The 14,174-nt window shown below is 52.8% G+C and overlaps 1 protein-coding gene across 1 annotated transcript in view; it reads left to right on the top strand.

The window, feature by feature from the left end:
* The first annotated feature begins 3,457 nt into the window (after positions 1 to 3,457).
* Positions 3,458 to 14,174, top strand: part of PLEKHB1 (pleckstrin homology domain containing B1) — a 15,122-nt gene continuing 4,405 nt past the window's right edge. The window contains exons 1-6 of the mRNA XM_008064669.1: positions 3,458 to 3,662; positions 6,496 to 6,571; positions 7,687 to 7,839; positions 8,718 to 8,820; positions 9,788 to 9,827; positions 13,134 to 13,238. Of these exons, the coding sequence (XP_008062860.1) occupies positions 3,645 to 3,662; positions 6,496 to 6,571; positions 7,687 to 7,839; positions 8,718 to 8,820; positions 9,788 to 9,827; positions 13,134 to 13,238 (495 nt within the window). The 5' untranslated portion in view covers positions 3,458 to 3,644. The remainder of the gene's footprint in view (positions 3,663 to 6,495; positions 6,572 to 7,686; positions 7,840 to 8,717; positions 8,821 to 9,787; positions 9,828 to 13,133; positions 13,239 to 14,174) is intronic.

Raw genomic sequence — 14,174 nt, 5'->3', positions numbered from 1 at the left:
TCGGCCTCCCAAAGTGCTGGGATTACAGGCTGAGCCACCGAGCCCGGCCTTAATTTTTTTATCTATTGTAGAGACGAGGTCTCATCAGGTTGCCCGGTCTGGTCTTGAACCCATGAGCTCAGACAATCTATTTGCCTCAGCCTTCCAAAGTACTGGGATTACAGGCTGAGCCACTGAGCCCAATTTTTTTTTTTTTTTTTTGAGAAAGCAGGATTTATTGAAAGGACAGAAAAACTTCCAGAGTGGGAGAGGACCTGAGGGGTTTGCTCCAAATATATTATTTATCAGTAAGAAGGAATGAAGTACTGATAACATGCTACAACAAAGATAAACCTTGAAAAGTTTATGCTAAGTAAAAGAAGTCAGTCCCAAAGATTTCATATTGCATGATCCACTTATTTTCAAAAATTATTTATTTGTTTTTCGGAGATAGGATCTCACTCTGTCACCCAGGCTGTAGTGCAGTGTCATGGTCATAGCTCACTGTAACCTCGAAGTCCTGGACTCAAGTAATCCTCCCCCTCAGCCTCTCAAAGCACTGGAATTACAAGTGTGAGCATGATTCCATTTATATGAAATGTCCAGAACAGGCAAATCCATTCAGACAGAAAGCAAATTCGTGGTTGCCAGTGACTGGAAGAAATGCAGTTTGGGAGTGACTGCTAAAGGGTGCATGGTTCCTTTTGGGTGATAAAAATGTTCTGAAATTAGATAATGGTGATGGTTGCACAATTCTGTGAATACATTACAAACACCGAATGGCATACACTGAACGGTGAGTGTGGCTGGCAGTGGTGGCTCATGTTTCTAATCCCAGCACTTTGGGAGGCTGAGATGGGAGGATTGCTTGAGGCTAGGAGTTTGAAAATAGCCTGGGCAATATGGTGAGACCTCATCTCGCTACAAAGTAAAAAAAAATTAGTCAGGTGTAATGGTACATGCCTGTAGTACCAGCTACTTGGGAGGTTGAGTGGAAAGGATTGCCTGAACCTAGGAGGCAGAGCTTGCTGTGAACTGTGATTGTGCCATTGCACTCCAGCCTGGGTGACAGAGTGAGTCTCTGACTCAAAAAAAACAAAAAACAAACAAAAAGCATAAAAGGATGAATTTTATGATATGTGAAAGGCCATAACATGGATTAAATAGACCCAGTGAGCAGCCATTTTAACATTGCCTACATCTCATGTTTTTCTAGCAGTTCATTTAACTTACCCTCTAATAACTAGCCAAGGACAGAGCCGGTTTCTCAGAAACAGACCCCACCACCATGAGGTGGTGCAGGTACTAACCCATCCATCTGCCTGCTATCACCTGACATCAGTACCTGCGCTTACCTGCCCCTTTGTGATGACATGGAGCAGACCACATTGATGACCTGCATTATTCATAATGAAAACAAGTGACTAAACTTGAGCTTCTAGAAGTGAGCCTTCATGCATCTGATGACCCAGACGGAGCACTGTTAAGGGAGCATTTGTACCCCCATCTCTACACATCTAAACGACCAATCACCTTAATGACCTTCCCCCCATCAAAGGGAAGGATTAAAAGAATTCAACCATGAGTAACCAGCGGCCATTGCCTTATTAGACTCTGGTGTGGCCCATGTGCTCTTTGAGCTATGGCTGTTGCCATATTTCCTGGCTTTGGCCTACTTCCCTACCTTGGAGAGGTGAATCTCCTCTTTCTTTTTCTCTCTCACTCTCTCGTTTACCTTTTAAATAAACTATATTTTCTAATCTAACTTCTGTGCAATTCTTTGCATCTTTCTTGTGGCACTGGATTGCGCACCAGACACCCACACCCCCAGAGGGCCTGACCTCACATTCTGGAGGCCGCCTGGGAGTGTGACCTAACAGTCTGTTAATAATAACAATAATAATACAATTATTATTTTTAAAAATTACGAAGGGGTTTTACTTTTGCTCCAATTGCATCTTTATATAAACTTGAAGTTTTTTTAGTAAATAGAGATAATATAAATCACTCTTATTATATTATACTCTCTAGAAAATGCAAGTAGTAAGTTTGAATTTGATGAGCCCACCCACTATTCTCTAAACAACATATTAGCCGCAAGATGTTCATCCACCAGAGATATTTAAAATAGCAAAATAATTTTCTCTGCCAATGATTCTGTGTCACAGCTACAAAGACCTCATCTCTACAATAAATCAAAAAAAAAAAAAAATCAGCCGGGCGTGGTAGCGCGCGCCTGTAGTTCCAGCTCCTTGGAAGGCTGAGGCGGAAGGATCGCCGGAGCCCAGCAGGTCGAGGCTGCGGTGGCCGGGAGCGGCCACTGCCCTCCAGTCTGGGCGACGGAGTGAGACTCCAACTCAAAAAAAAAGTTACTTGGCTTGTTGGTCTCAATAAGTTTTAGTTGATTAAACAGTCTCCCTGTCACAGCCAGGACTGCCGGGGCTGGAATTCCCTGATACCCCTCACTGGTCAATCCACACGGTTCTCCCGTCTAGACAGCTTTGAAGATGCAAAACAATCCAGCAGCGATCCTCGCGGCTTCGGGGGTCTTTGAACTCCCAGGAACGTCGTGATGCGTGTGGGCATCATTTTCTTAATCGCAGGAGGGTCTGCACACCTTTTCCCGCTTTTTAAAGAGAGCCGCTGGCCAACATTTCAGAGACACGTGCCAGTGTGGCGGCATTTAGATTCTGCCGGATGTCAGTGGTTTCAGCGGGTCCGAGTCCCCTCCCTTTTTTCTGATCGTAGCGCCCCCTCTCGGGGAGGTGGTCGAACTCTTGCCCGGAATGCCACACGCGGCCGGAGAACCTTCCCTCTGCGTCTGGTTGCTGAATCCGGAGAAGGAAATTTAGGAGACGATGGCATCCCGTGCGCCCCCAGCGAAGAACGCCCAGGGGCCCGCCAGGGAGCGGAGCCGGGCCCTTCCAGCCCATCCCCCTCCTATCCCCTCCCCCCTCCCTATCCCCTTCCCTTCGCCTCGCAGCCTTCCCGCCGCCCCCACCTCCTTGCTCTCTTCCTTCCGCTAGGGGGCGAAAGCTTTCGCCCGGGGAAGGCAGGGGCGGGACATTCCAGGGACTAGATAGCGAGTTAAAGGCACAGGGATGAAAAACAGCGTGGCTTGGGAGGGCGGGCTCGGGGGCTGCTAAGAGGGGATGAGCTCAGCGGCTAAGAGGATCGGCCCTGGCGAATCCCTCAGCGGCGCACGCACTGCATAAAGGGCCGAGGCGCCAGGGTGGCTTGAGGTCAGGATTACCAAGACGCAGGAGCAACACAGGGAGGCTTAAGGCGCCAGGCTTCGCTGCCCAGGCGGAGGGGACCCGCGCCCTCCGGCCAGACGCGAGAATGAAGCTTTAGCTCCGCCCCCGGCCGAGGGAGGAGGACCGGCCCCGCCCCCTCCTCCCGGGCCGCCCCCCAGCGCCCACGTCCTCCGGAACCCCGGCCCGGCTAGGCCAGACACCTCCGAGTCCGGGATGGCTTGTCCGGTGAAGCGAGCATCAGCGCCTTGAGTCGGGAAGGTTGGGGAGGGCACTGGGGAAAGAGGACGGCCTCCCCCTTCGGGCTCCCACTTGGTAGCACCTTCCTGATCCCCTAATCTGTAAGGCGCTCAGGGAAATGCCCCCCTGCGGGAGCCTTCTCGGAAATGCTGCCCTGGCCGCCCGGGAACCATGAGCCCTGCAGCCCCGGTAAGGAAGATTTCTCTGGGGCAGGAAGAAGGGTCCAGGGCAGGGTGGACCCCCTTCCCAAACGGGGGATGGGACCAGAAGCCTTTCAGGCCCTGACAGTCCCTGTTCCCTGAATGACATCTGTGTCTGTTGGGAGGCGAGGGTTTGTGAGGCTGAGCTATTGGAGGAAACGGTCCTGCAGGGGCTGGCGGAGGGGACAGATCCAGAAACTGTCTTCCTTCCCCAGTTGGGCCCCCTCCAGCCCATTTCCGACTGTGCCCTAGAGGGACCTTTCCCACTTGCTAATCACATCTCCTGACTCCTCGTCTTGAAACTCCCATCCCCAAGCTCCAGTCTCTTCGCTGTAGTATTCAAGCTCTCAGCCCCTCCTCCAAGGCTTCTGTGCTACTTCCAGCTCTGTCTCCTGCCATTCCTCCGTGTCCTCCCCACCCTTGTGCCCTGTGTTCCAAACACACTGAACTACTGGGCACTCCTGAACATCCTGACCGGTGCTCACAGGGGGTTAGGTTTGCCCTGAGAAACTGTTGCTCAGTTCTCCAGAACCCCTTTCAGCCTCCTCTGGGAAGCCTTCCTGAACCTCTTGGGCAAAGTCAGACTCAACTTTCCTGGTTAAATCACACCTTGTGTTCTATTGTGTGTTTACATTTAGTCTCCCCCACCACACTGGACGCTGGGAATGAAAGGGGGAACGGCAGTGTTCCATGCTGCCCTAGAGTCCAGTGCAGTGCCTGGCACAAACTGAGCATAGAAAACAAATACAAAACTAGGAACCTTATTTCTCCCTGTAATTTTACCTTTTTTACTAGAAAATGAGTTTGCAGATTCTTAAGAATAAGTATTTCATGATCGAATGGGCAAATGTCTTAATAGAAAAATAAAATCTTGGCCAGGCGTGGTGGTTCACACCTATGAGCCCAGCACTTTGGAAGGCTGAGGTGGGAGGATTGCTTGAGGCCACACGTTCGAGATCAGTCTGAGCAACCATAGTGAGACCTCATCTCTATTACAAATAATGATAAAAAGAACATCTCGCCGGGCTCGGTGGCTCAGCCTGTAATCCCGCGCCTTTGGGAGGCTGAGGTGAGTGGATTGCCTGAGCCCGTGGGTTCGAGACCCGCCTGGGCAGTGAGACCTCATTTCTACAATAAATCAAAAAATCAGCCGGGCGTGGTAGCGCATGCCTGTAATTCCAGCTACTCGGAAGGCTGAGGCGGAAGGATCGCCGGAGCCCAGCAGGTCGAGGCTGCGGTGGCCGGGAGCGGCCACTGCACTCCAGTCTGGGCGACAGAGTGAGACTCCAACCCAAAAAAAAAAAAAAAAAAAAAAAAGAGAACATCTCAGGTGAGGGCACTTCTGGCCAGCTCTAGAGCTGCACACTACAAGTCCCAGAATGCCTTGGGCCAGTATCTCGCCACGCCCCCTTCTGGGGGGTGGGGCAGGTCGGAGGGCGGGGCCCTGGGGCAGTCAGGCTCCCCGAGCACAGCCTGAGGAGTGAGATGCCCCAGGCTCTCTGGGGCGCCCAAAGCGCAGGCGCAGAAGGTTGGGTGGCAGCAGCATCGAGTAGCAGCCGCTTTGGCAGCATCCACAACAGGTGTAGACAAGGTGGGTGCATGGGGGTGAAGGGAGGTGGGCTGGAAAGATAGCTTGCGCCTGGCCCTCTTGTCTGACCTGTGACAAGAGCTTGGGAAAGGGTGGGAGCGGCAGGAGAAACGGAGCCGAGGCCGGCCTTCCAGCCCAGGTGTGCCATCCCCTGTTACGCAGCAACAGGTGTAAGCAGGTGGGGGAGGGGCAGAGGCGCCTGCTGGCAAGTACGTCGCCAGCAGGAACGGAGGGCACCTGGATTCCAGTCTAGGTTCCATCACATAGTGGATGAGTAATTTGCTGCCTCTCAGATGACCTACCTATAAAAATAGCAGTAAAGATTCCTTTCCTAACAGGGTCTGATGGGGACAAGGTAAGGTAGCATAGTATGTGTAGTGGCTCCCACTCTTTGCTAAACATTGGAATCCTCTGGGGATCTTTAAAGACGAAGCTTGCCTCCTGCCCCCAGACATTCTGATTTAATGGTATGACTTGGGCATCAAAAGTTTCAAATCTCTTGCTGGTAGAATGGTTTGAAGCTAAGACTGCTGGGTGTGAATCCTGGCTCCACTGCTTACTCATCAGGTGGGCCCCTACAGGGGACTGCCCTCCTCCAGGCCCCAGTTTCCTCATCTCTAAAACAGGAGTAAGGAGGATGGCTGGGAGGCTTACATGAGCCAATGATGGAAGCACTGAGGAGTGTACCTGGTGCACGGCACTCAGTCAGGCCTAGCTGCTGTTTAACTTATTTTATGTGCTTTGTAAGCAGTTCCGGAGGGGTCCAAATGTGTGGGAGGTTTTTCTTATCATGAAACTTCTTCAGTCATTGCCAGGATTCTAATATTCTGTGCTTCCGGCATTTCACAATTCCAGGGTTTCAAATACTCTAAGAGTTCCTCACTCCAGCCTCTACCTGCCTCACAGACACACGTTTACAGATCTAGAAACTGAGACCAGGCCAGAGGGGCAGGCAGTAGGGACTCGGCCAAGGTTATGGAGCTGAGGCTGGAATCCAGGCTCCTGTCCCCACCCCCATCCCCACCCCCACCCCATGCCAATGGCCAGCTGCCCTGCTGACCCCACGAAAACAGTGCTCCCATTCTCTGCCTGAGAATTCTCTGAGCCAGAGAATGGGGAGGAGACCGAGGCTGCCGGGCCCTTGCTTGTTTACTAACGCTCCCTTAACAGGGCTGGGGGCTTCTCTCCTGGGAGCTGCTGCTGAGCCTTGTGTGTCCTGTGGCTCCTCTGACAGATCCCGCCTGACTCCGTCCTGGAAAGTCCTTTTGAAGAAATGGCCCTGGTGAGGGGCGGCTGGCTGTGGAGACAGAGTGAGTGATCCTGGGCAGGGTGAGGGAGGTGACTTGTTGGGCCTGCCACTGTGAACCCTTACCCCAAGAAACCGGAATCTTTCATCCTTCCTTCCTCCATGCTCTTCCCGCTGCCTGAATGTCTTTCCCATTCCTGATTGCTTGGTAACCTTCTACTTGTTCTTTAAGACCCAGCTCAGATGTCCCCTTTTTCGAGGAGACTTCTCTGACTTTTCCTCTGCCCCCACTCCCGCCCCCGCTGTAGCACCAAGCTGGATTAGAGCCTCCCCTCTCGGTTCCCACAAGGCCTTCTTGTGATCTACTTACAGGAGAACTGTGTGTATCTGTGGGTCTCCCTATTCCCCGACCCCATACTGGCCCAGACTGTGAGCTTCTCAAGGGACAGGCTTGACCCTTTAGGTGTCCACAGCATCCCAGCCCAGGGCTTTACACAGAACAGGGTATAGAACCAAATGAAAAATGTCCCTGTGCTTGGGAATCCGTAAAGCTCTGAGGAGCTCTCTCATGTCCCTGCCCTTTCCTGTCAAGATTGCTAGTTGCATGAGGTCTCAGGCTTCCAGACCCACCTCTTCCCAGAATCACAATCTGAACAAGAGCTATCCCAGGGACCTCAGGACTAGGAGCATGCATGCCCCACGTCCCCTGCCATTCTCAGTTCATTTTGTTCGGCAAACACTGAACACAGAACCCAACATGGATGCTGGGTCCTATGACCTGTGTAGGGAGCTGTGGACCCCTGGTCTGGTGAAGGAGGCAGATGCTACACAAATAGCTGTCATACAAGCCAGAGACAAGAGATAAGGTGGAGGCTCGAGGTAGGGAGAGGAATTTTCCCTTGAAGAAACCTGGGGCTTGGCCTCCAAGCAATGGGTCCAGTCACTTATTCACCATTTAGCACATCTATTGAGCCTCTACTATGTGTCAGGCCCAATGGGAGGACGGGGGTGAGCAAGACAGAGAGAGGCCCTTCCCTCATTTCAGGGGGTAGACGACAAGGAAGAGGCAGTTCTAACACTGGGGACTGGGACTGAGGGGACTTGGAGAGCCTGTCTGGGGCTCCTATCCCCAGCAGGCTCTGGGATCAGCCCACCTGGTGTGTCTGGAATATCACACAGGCTCCATCCTCCGCCGCTGGAAGCGGAACTGGTTTGCTCTGTGGCTGGACGGGACCCTGGGCTACTACCACGATGAGACAGCACAGGACGAAGAGGACCGCGTGCTCATCCACTTCAATGTCCGCGATATAAAGATCGGCCAAGAGTGCCATGGTGAGCAGAAGCCCCTTCCTCTGTGGCTCTGTGACTACAGGCAGTGCTCCCCTGCTGTGTCAGAAAACACCTGCAGTTGGAAGGTTCTTTGCAGCTTACAGAGGGCTTCCGCAGACATTGCTTCTGAGCCCCTGTCAACTCCAATTCAGCTGGGTGTGAGTTAAGAAGTGAGGCCAGGTGCAGTGACTCATGCCTGTAATCCCAGTGCTTTGGGAGGCCAAGGTGGGAGGATTGCTTAGACCCAGGAATTTGAGACCAGCCTGGGCAACATAGCAAGACCTCATATCTACACAAAAATTAAAAAATTAGCTGAGTGTGGTGGCACACACTTGTAGTCCTAGCTACTCAAGAGACTGAGGTGGGAGTCCAGGAGTTTGAGGCTACAGTGAGCTGTGATCAAGTCACTGTACTCCAGCCTGGGTGACAGAGCAAGAGCCTATCTCTGAAACAAAAAAGGAGAGAAAAAGAGAGAAGGAAGTAAATAAATCAGTTCTTTAGTGAGTTTCAACTCTGTGCTGTGTCACAGAGGTGAGTGAGATACAATTCCCACCTTCTAGGCACTAGGTACTGGATAAAGATGAAATAAAATAAGGAGGCCCAGAGAGACACAGCAAATCTCTCAATTCCTTGACCAAAACTCAGCCCACAATTATAACAGGGTAACTGGGAGATGTCCCTAGGGAAGCTGGCAACATGGAATGGCTGAAAAGGTTTGAAGAGTGGAGTGGAATTCCAAAGAAAGCATGTGGGATCAGAGGAGGTTGGCAATGACCAGTAAGCAGGACCAGGGAAGTCAGTTCCTACTCTTGTTCCTGGTTTTCCTGGGGGGATCTGGGGCCTGAACCTGTGAAAACCCACATATGTGTTTCTGCTTCCAGATGTGCAGCCCCCTGAGGGCCGGAGCCGGGATGGGCTGTTGACCGTGAACCTGCGGGAAGGCTCCCGCCTGCATCTATGCGCAGAGACCCGGGATGATGCCCTGTGAGTCACTTTCAGGAGAGGACGGGGAAGAATCTCGGGGAATGCAGCCAGGCACTCCCCTGCCCCCTTCAGGTCTCTGGTTCTCCAATCAGTGAGGGTGTCTCATTGGAGACTAGGCAGAGTGGATTTAAGGGTTTGTGGCGGTGGGTATGTCACCCAGCAAATCATTCCATGTTCTACGATGGATTCAGAAGTGTCGAGGGATAGGTGTGCACACCTGCCTCAGGTGTGAGGCCCCTAGTCCTTCAGAATTGGGTATTTAACAGCCTCTGATGTGGGTGCTCAGCTGGGGGTGATGCAAGGGAGCCTCCTGGTGGGAGTCTCCTATCTGAGACGTAGACTTGGACCTGGCTACAGAAGCAGCCGGCTGTGTCCCAGCCAAGATGCCCCAATATCAGATGCATAGCCCCACAGCCAGGCTGGGTGTGTCCTCCTCTGGCGCCGCCTGCTCACTCGAGTTCCATCTCTTCCTACCCCCTGGTGGAGGAGCCTTGGCCTTTGCGTTGGAGGACAGTGAAAGAAATGGGTGTGTAGGAGTGGGGGAAGCTGAACTCCAGGCATGCAGCACAGAGCTGCCTTGTGCCACCCAGCCAGGTGCCATGGCAACCAACAAAGGCCCAATTGTCTGGTGTCCACTGGGCCTTCCCGGGCCCTGGGGTCAGAGCTTTGGGGAACCGTGTGTGTAGATTAGGACGTGGAGGTGGGCAGCTGGAGCATCTGCCCAGGCATTTTGAACTCTGAAGTCCCCTAAGAGACCACCCAAGCCCAACAGTGCACTGTGCAGATGGGGAAAGAAACTTCTAGATGGGAAGAGACTATGAACTAAGAATGAATTAGCCTAACTTGGGGCTCACCTATGTGACTGGAGCACTTGAGACTAAGTTGGAGGGGAAAGTCTAAAATGTGGGAACCCAATCTCCCCACCCCCAAACTCCCTCCTCATGATCTGATGGAATTTTTCTTGCAGAGCATGGAAGACGGCACTGCTGGAGGCGAACTCAACCCCGGTGAGCCCCCCATTCTCTCCCCCTCTCTTCCTCACCCTCATGTGCCATGGAATCATGGGTGGCTCAGACTCGGTCTCTACCTGCCAGCAGTTCTCAGTCTAGTGTGGATAGGTTTGTGCAGACTCAGATGCCTTGAGTCCCAGTGGAAAGGCATAGAGGATAGCCAGCTGGTGCTCAGAAGAGGGACAGAATGAAGCTCCATGAAGCCTTGTTGCAGGGAGTGGCATGTGAGCTGGGGAAAAGGCACTGTCTTTTATCAAGCAACTGTTATATATACCGGGCATGGTACAGGTATAATTCCAGCTACTCTTTACAACAGTCCTGTGAGGTTGGGATTATTGTTCCCTCTCAGATGACAAGACTGAGGTTCATTCATACGACAGACATTTACTGAGGCCCTACTATGTGCTGAGTGCCTGGGATGAGAGATAACCCAAGGGCCCTGCCCTCCTGAATTCAGCTTAGTGAGAAGCCAGACAAGAAACAACTAATCAATTGGTCCATTATTTCATTTCAGTAGTAGTAACGGCTCTGACAGAGACTTAGAGTGTGTGACTCTTTGGTCTAGGTGGGAATTCAGAGGAGGCTTCAGTTGACAGCTGTAGGATAAACAGAAATTGACTGGGTGAAAGGTGACTGTGGTGAGGGGAACAGCATTCCAGGCAGAGGGATCAGCATGTGCAGAGGCCCTGAGAGGGGTTAAGATGCTGACAAGTTGAGGACAGATGGAAGGCTGGGAGGCTGGAGCTCAGGGAATGAGGGGGCGATGGGGAAGTTGGAATGACAGGACCAGGCCTGTGGGCTGTGTTAAGGATGTTGGTTTCTGCAAAGAACACCAGGAAGCCATTACAAATTTTAAAGCAGATGAATGGCATGATCAGATCAGGTTTACATTTATTTATTTATTATTTATTTATTTTTTGAGTCAAGGTCTCACTCTGTCACCTAGTCTGGAGTACAGTGGCACAATCATGGCTCACTGCAGTCTCCAACACCTGGGCTTAAGCAATTCTTCTGACTCAGCTTCCCAAGTAGCTGGGACTATAGATGCGTGCCACCATGCCCAGTTAATTTTTTAATTTTTTTTTGTAGAGACGAGGTCTTGCTATATTGCCCATGCTGGTCTCAAACTCGGGCTCAAGCAATCTTCCTGCCTTCGCATCCCAAAGTGCTGGGATTACAGGCATGAGCCGCTGCACCCGGCCCAGATCAGATCTGTATTTCTTTTCTTTTCTTTTTGAGTTGGAGTCTCACTCTTGTTGTCCAGGCTGGAGTGTAGTGGCACGCTCATGGCCACTGCAGCCTCAACCTGCTGGGCTCAGGCGATCCTTCCACCTCAGCCTTCAAGGAGCTAGAACTACAGACGCACACCATCACGCCTAGCTAGTTTTTGTGACTTACTGTAGAGACCAGGTCTCACCAAGTTGCCCAGGCTGGTCTTGGACCCATGGACTCAGGCAATCCTCCTGCCTTGGCCTTCCAAAGTGCTGGGATTACAGGCTGAGCCACTGTACCCGACCCAGATCTGTATTTCTAAAAAGATAGTCTGGTTGGTAGATAGGGAATGGATTGTAGAGGGTCAGTGTGGACACCCAGAGACCAGGTAGGCTGGGACAGTGTCCAAGCGACAGGCTGGAGTCTTGACTAAAGTCTTTTCGGCAGAGACAGGCTAAAGAGTATGGGACATACTAGGAGATGGAGTCGCCAGAGCTGAGTGGCGGAGGAAGGTGTGGGTTTGAAGAGCTGCCCAAGGCCTGGCTTGCCCTTCACCCCTCATCTGCCTGACTCCAGATCTGTGCTGGCTCCCTCTGTCTGTGGCACAGTGGCGCTCCCTCCCTTCTCGGGAGACCCATTGGGATGTAGCAGGGGAGCCCAGGATGCATTTAGAAACCCCTCAGGCCTCCGAGGGCCAGGCATCATGCTAACCACCTGGCAAGGCTTACATCATTTCATCTTCCAGAAACCCTGGCAAGGGGAAGGTTGGAGGTTGGTATTATTAGTTCCGTTTTACAGATAGGGAACCGGAGGTTCTGAGAGGGGAACTGACTTTTCCAGAGTCCCATAGTCTTAAGTCAGTGGAAGAGTCTGTATTGGAGCCCAGGTCAGTGGGGTTTTTGAGAGGAGGGCGTTGCCTGCAGAAGTTGCTGCATGAGCAGAGACAGGGAAGTGATGTGTGCACGTGTGTGTGAGAGCACAAGTGTGTATTTGAGGATCTGGAGTCTGACCTGGCTGAAGGATAATGCATGGAGGGAATGAAACAGGAGATATGAGCTCTGAGGTCATCGGGCCAGGTCCCAATGGGTCTCGAAGTCCATTTGGAAGAACTGGACTTTTCCTGAGGGTTGTGGGGAGCAGTAAAGGCCCTCAGCAGGGAGGGCTATAGCCAGACCTTAGGGAGCAGATTCAGGTTTCCTGGTGGGGGTGAATGGGAGGAGGCAGGGAGTAAGGGGGTCAGAGCAGTGGTCAGCAGGTGGGACCTGGCTTGGGCCGCCCTGGTGTAGAGCTCCAAAGCCTCTTTATGCGGGGCAAATCAGTCCCACTGGAGAGAAGGAAGCATGTGAGGGTGACCGTTCTGCGCTCTGTGACTCTATGAAGCCATCCCATCCTTCTCCACCTGTCCTTCTCCTGGAGTTCTGTGTACCCTTCTCTCTGCTCAAGATTCTGTTCCACCTTTCCCTGCTCCACATACACACATGCCTCTGGACCTGGAGCTCACTAGAGTGTGTGTGTGTGTGTCTGTATCTGTGTACCTGTGTCTGCCTGTCTCTGTGTGTTCACGTCTGTGTGTGTGGGTTTCTCTCTGACCCGGTGCCTCTGTGGGAATGACCTGCACTTTGATCCCCGACTTGCTGCAGGTTCACACCACACTCTGGGTGGAGGCTCCAGGAGCCCCCGACACCCACTGCACCAGGGAACACAGGGCCTGGGGATACAGCCAGGGGCAAAGCCGGGGATGGTGGTGAAGGGGGCCAGGTGGGCTGGAGGACACATCAGAGCTGCCCTGTTCTCCCTAGAATCTGGGAACCCTCGACGAATGAGGTGATGGAGGATGGGCTGATTCTGGAAACAGAATATTTGTCCTTCCCTGTGTATCTGCCAGTCACCACACCCTCTGAGTCTCCCCCACGCTACCAAGAGCTGAGGAGGAAAAGGATACCCTTCCGACCCCCCACCGCCCCTGCCCCCAACCCAGCTGGCAAAGGACTCTGGTAGAGTCTGGTCAGAGCGCTGCATCTCTTCAGGTGTAGGGGGCCTCTGACACTCCTCCCCTCCCTCCCCCTTCTCGGGTTTCTGTGGCTTGAGCAGGCCCCAGCTGGAGCCACCGTCCCTCCCAGGAGCCGCCGGGTTTGCCCCAAGGTCAGGTGTGTGACCTGCTCGTGGAGCCCCTGTCAGGTTGAGAGGCGGATCTGGGTAAGTGCTGGCTCGGCCCTCCCTGCCTCCATGCTGGCCGCCAGGATGAGCCTCCAAAGCCAGGCCCGGTCACATCCCTTCCTTGCTCGTGAACCTTCCATGACTCCCTGTCGCCCAAGGGACACTGACCACAGCCTGGCTTTCAAGGCCCTCCGGATCTGACCTGGGCCAGTCTTGCTTGCCGCAGCTTCCTCATCCCTGTACCCCTACCACTCTGCTGGCCCCAGCCCCACCAGACCTCTCCCCTCTGCCAGGCTTTGTACACGCTCTTCTCTCTGCCGCCAAGACCTTAGCTTCCTCGCTCACTTGACAAACATGCTCATCCTGTAAGGTTCACCTTGAAGGCTGCCACCTCCTCCGTGGGGACTTTCCAGACCCCCGGGAACTGCCACTCCCTCCCACAGCTCAGTGGTACTAGAGCTCAGTACTTTCTTCAGTCTTCCTGGTTTCAGAGTCTGCTTATTACCCTTTGTTTAGTTTCCCATAAGACCCAGAACTTCCTCCAAGGCAAGGACCAGGTCTGATTAGCTCTGCCCCTGTGGAGCCTGGCACAGGGCTAGGCATACAGCAGGTGCTCAAAGAATGCTCAATGATGAGGACAGTCTATGCTGACCCTCCTCATTCCTAGCATTTGAGGGTCTGGCACAAGTAGGCTTCAGGGAGTGTTCACTGAACGAGCAAAGAAAGGAAGGAAGGGATGAGAAAACCTCTGTTATCCTAATACACTACAGAGTATAATTTAATCAGGGTCTGTCTCTCTCCACCCTGAATATTTCTTGAATGTCTGGACCTAAGCCGGGCTCAGTGGCTCAGCCTGTGATCCCACGCCTTGGGAGGCTGAGGTGAGTGGATTGCCTGAGCCCGCGGGTTCGAGACCCGCCTGGGCAGCGAGACCTCATCTCTACAATAAATCAAAAAATCAGCCAGGTGTGGTAG

This window comes from Carlito syrichta, unplaced genomic scaffold (assembly GCF_000164805.1).
Source record: "Carlito syrichta isolate Samal-C Ts95f unplaced genomic scaffold, Tarsius_syrichta-2.0.1 Scaffold307839, whole genome shotgun sequence".
Classification (NCBI taxonomy): Eukaryota; Metazoa; Chordata; class Mammalia; order Primates; family Tarsiidae; genus Carlito; species Carlito syrichta.
The sequence above is the reverse complement of the archived record's forward strand: the minus strand, read 5'-3'. Positions and strand labels throughout refer to the sequence as shown.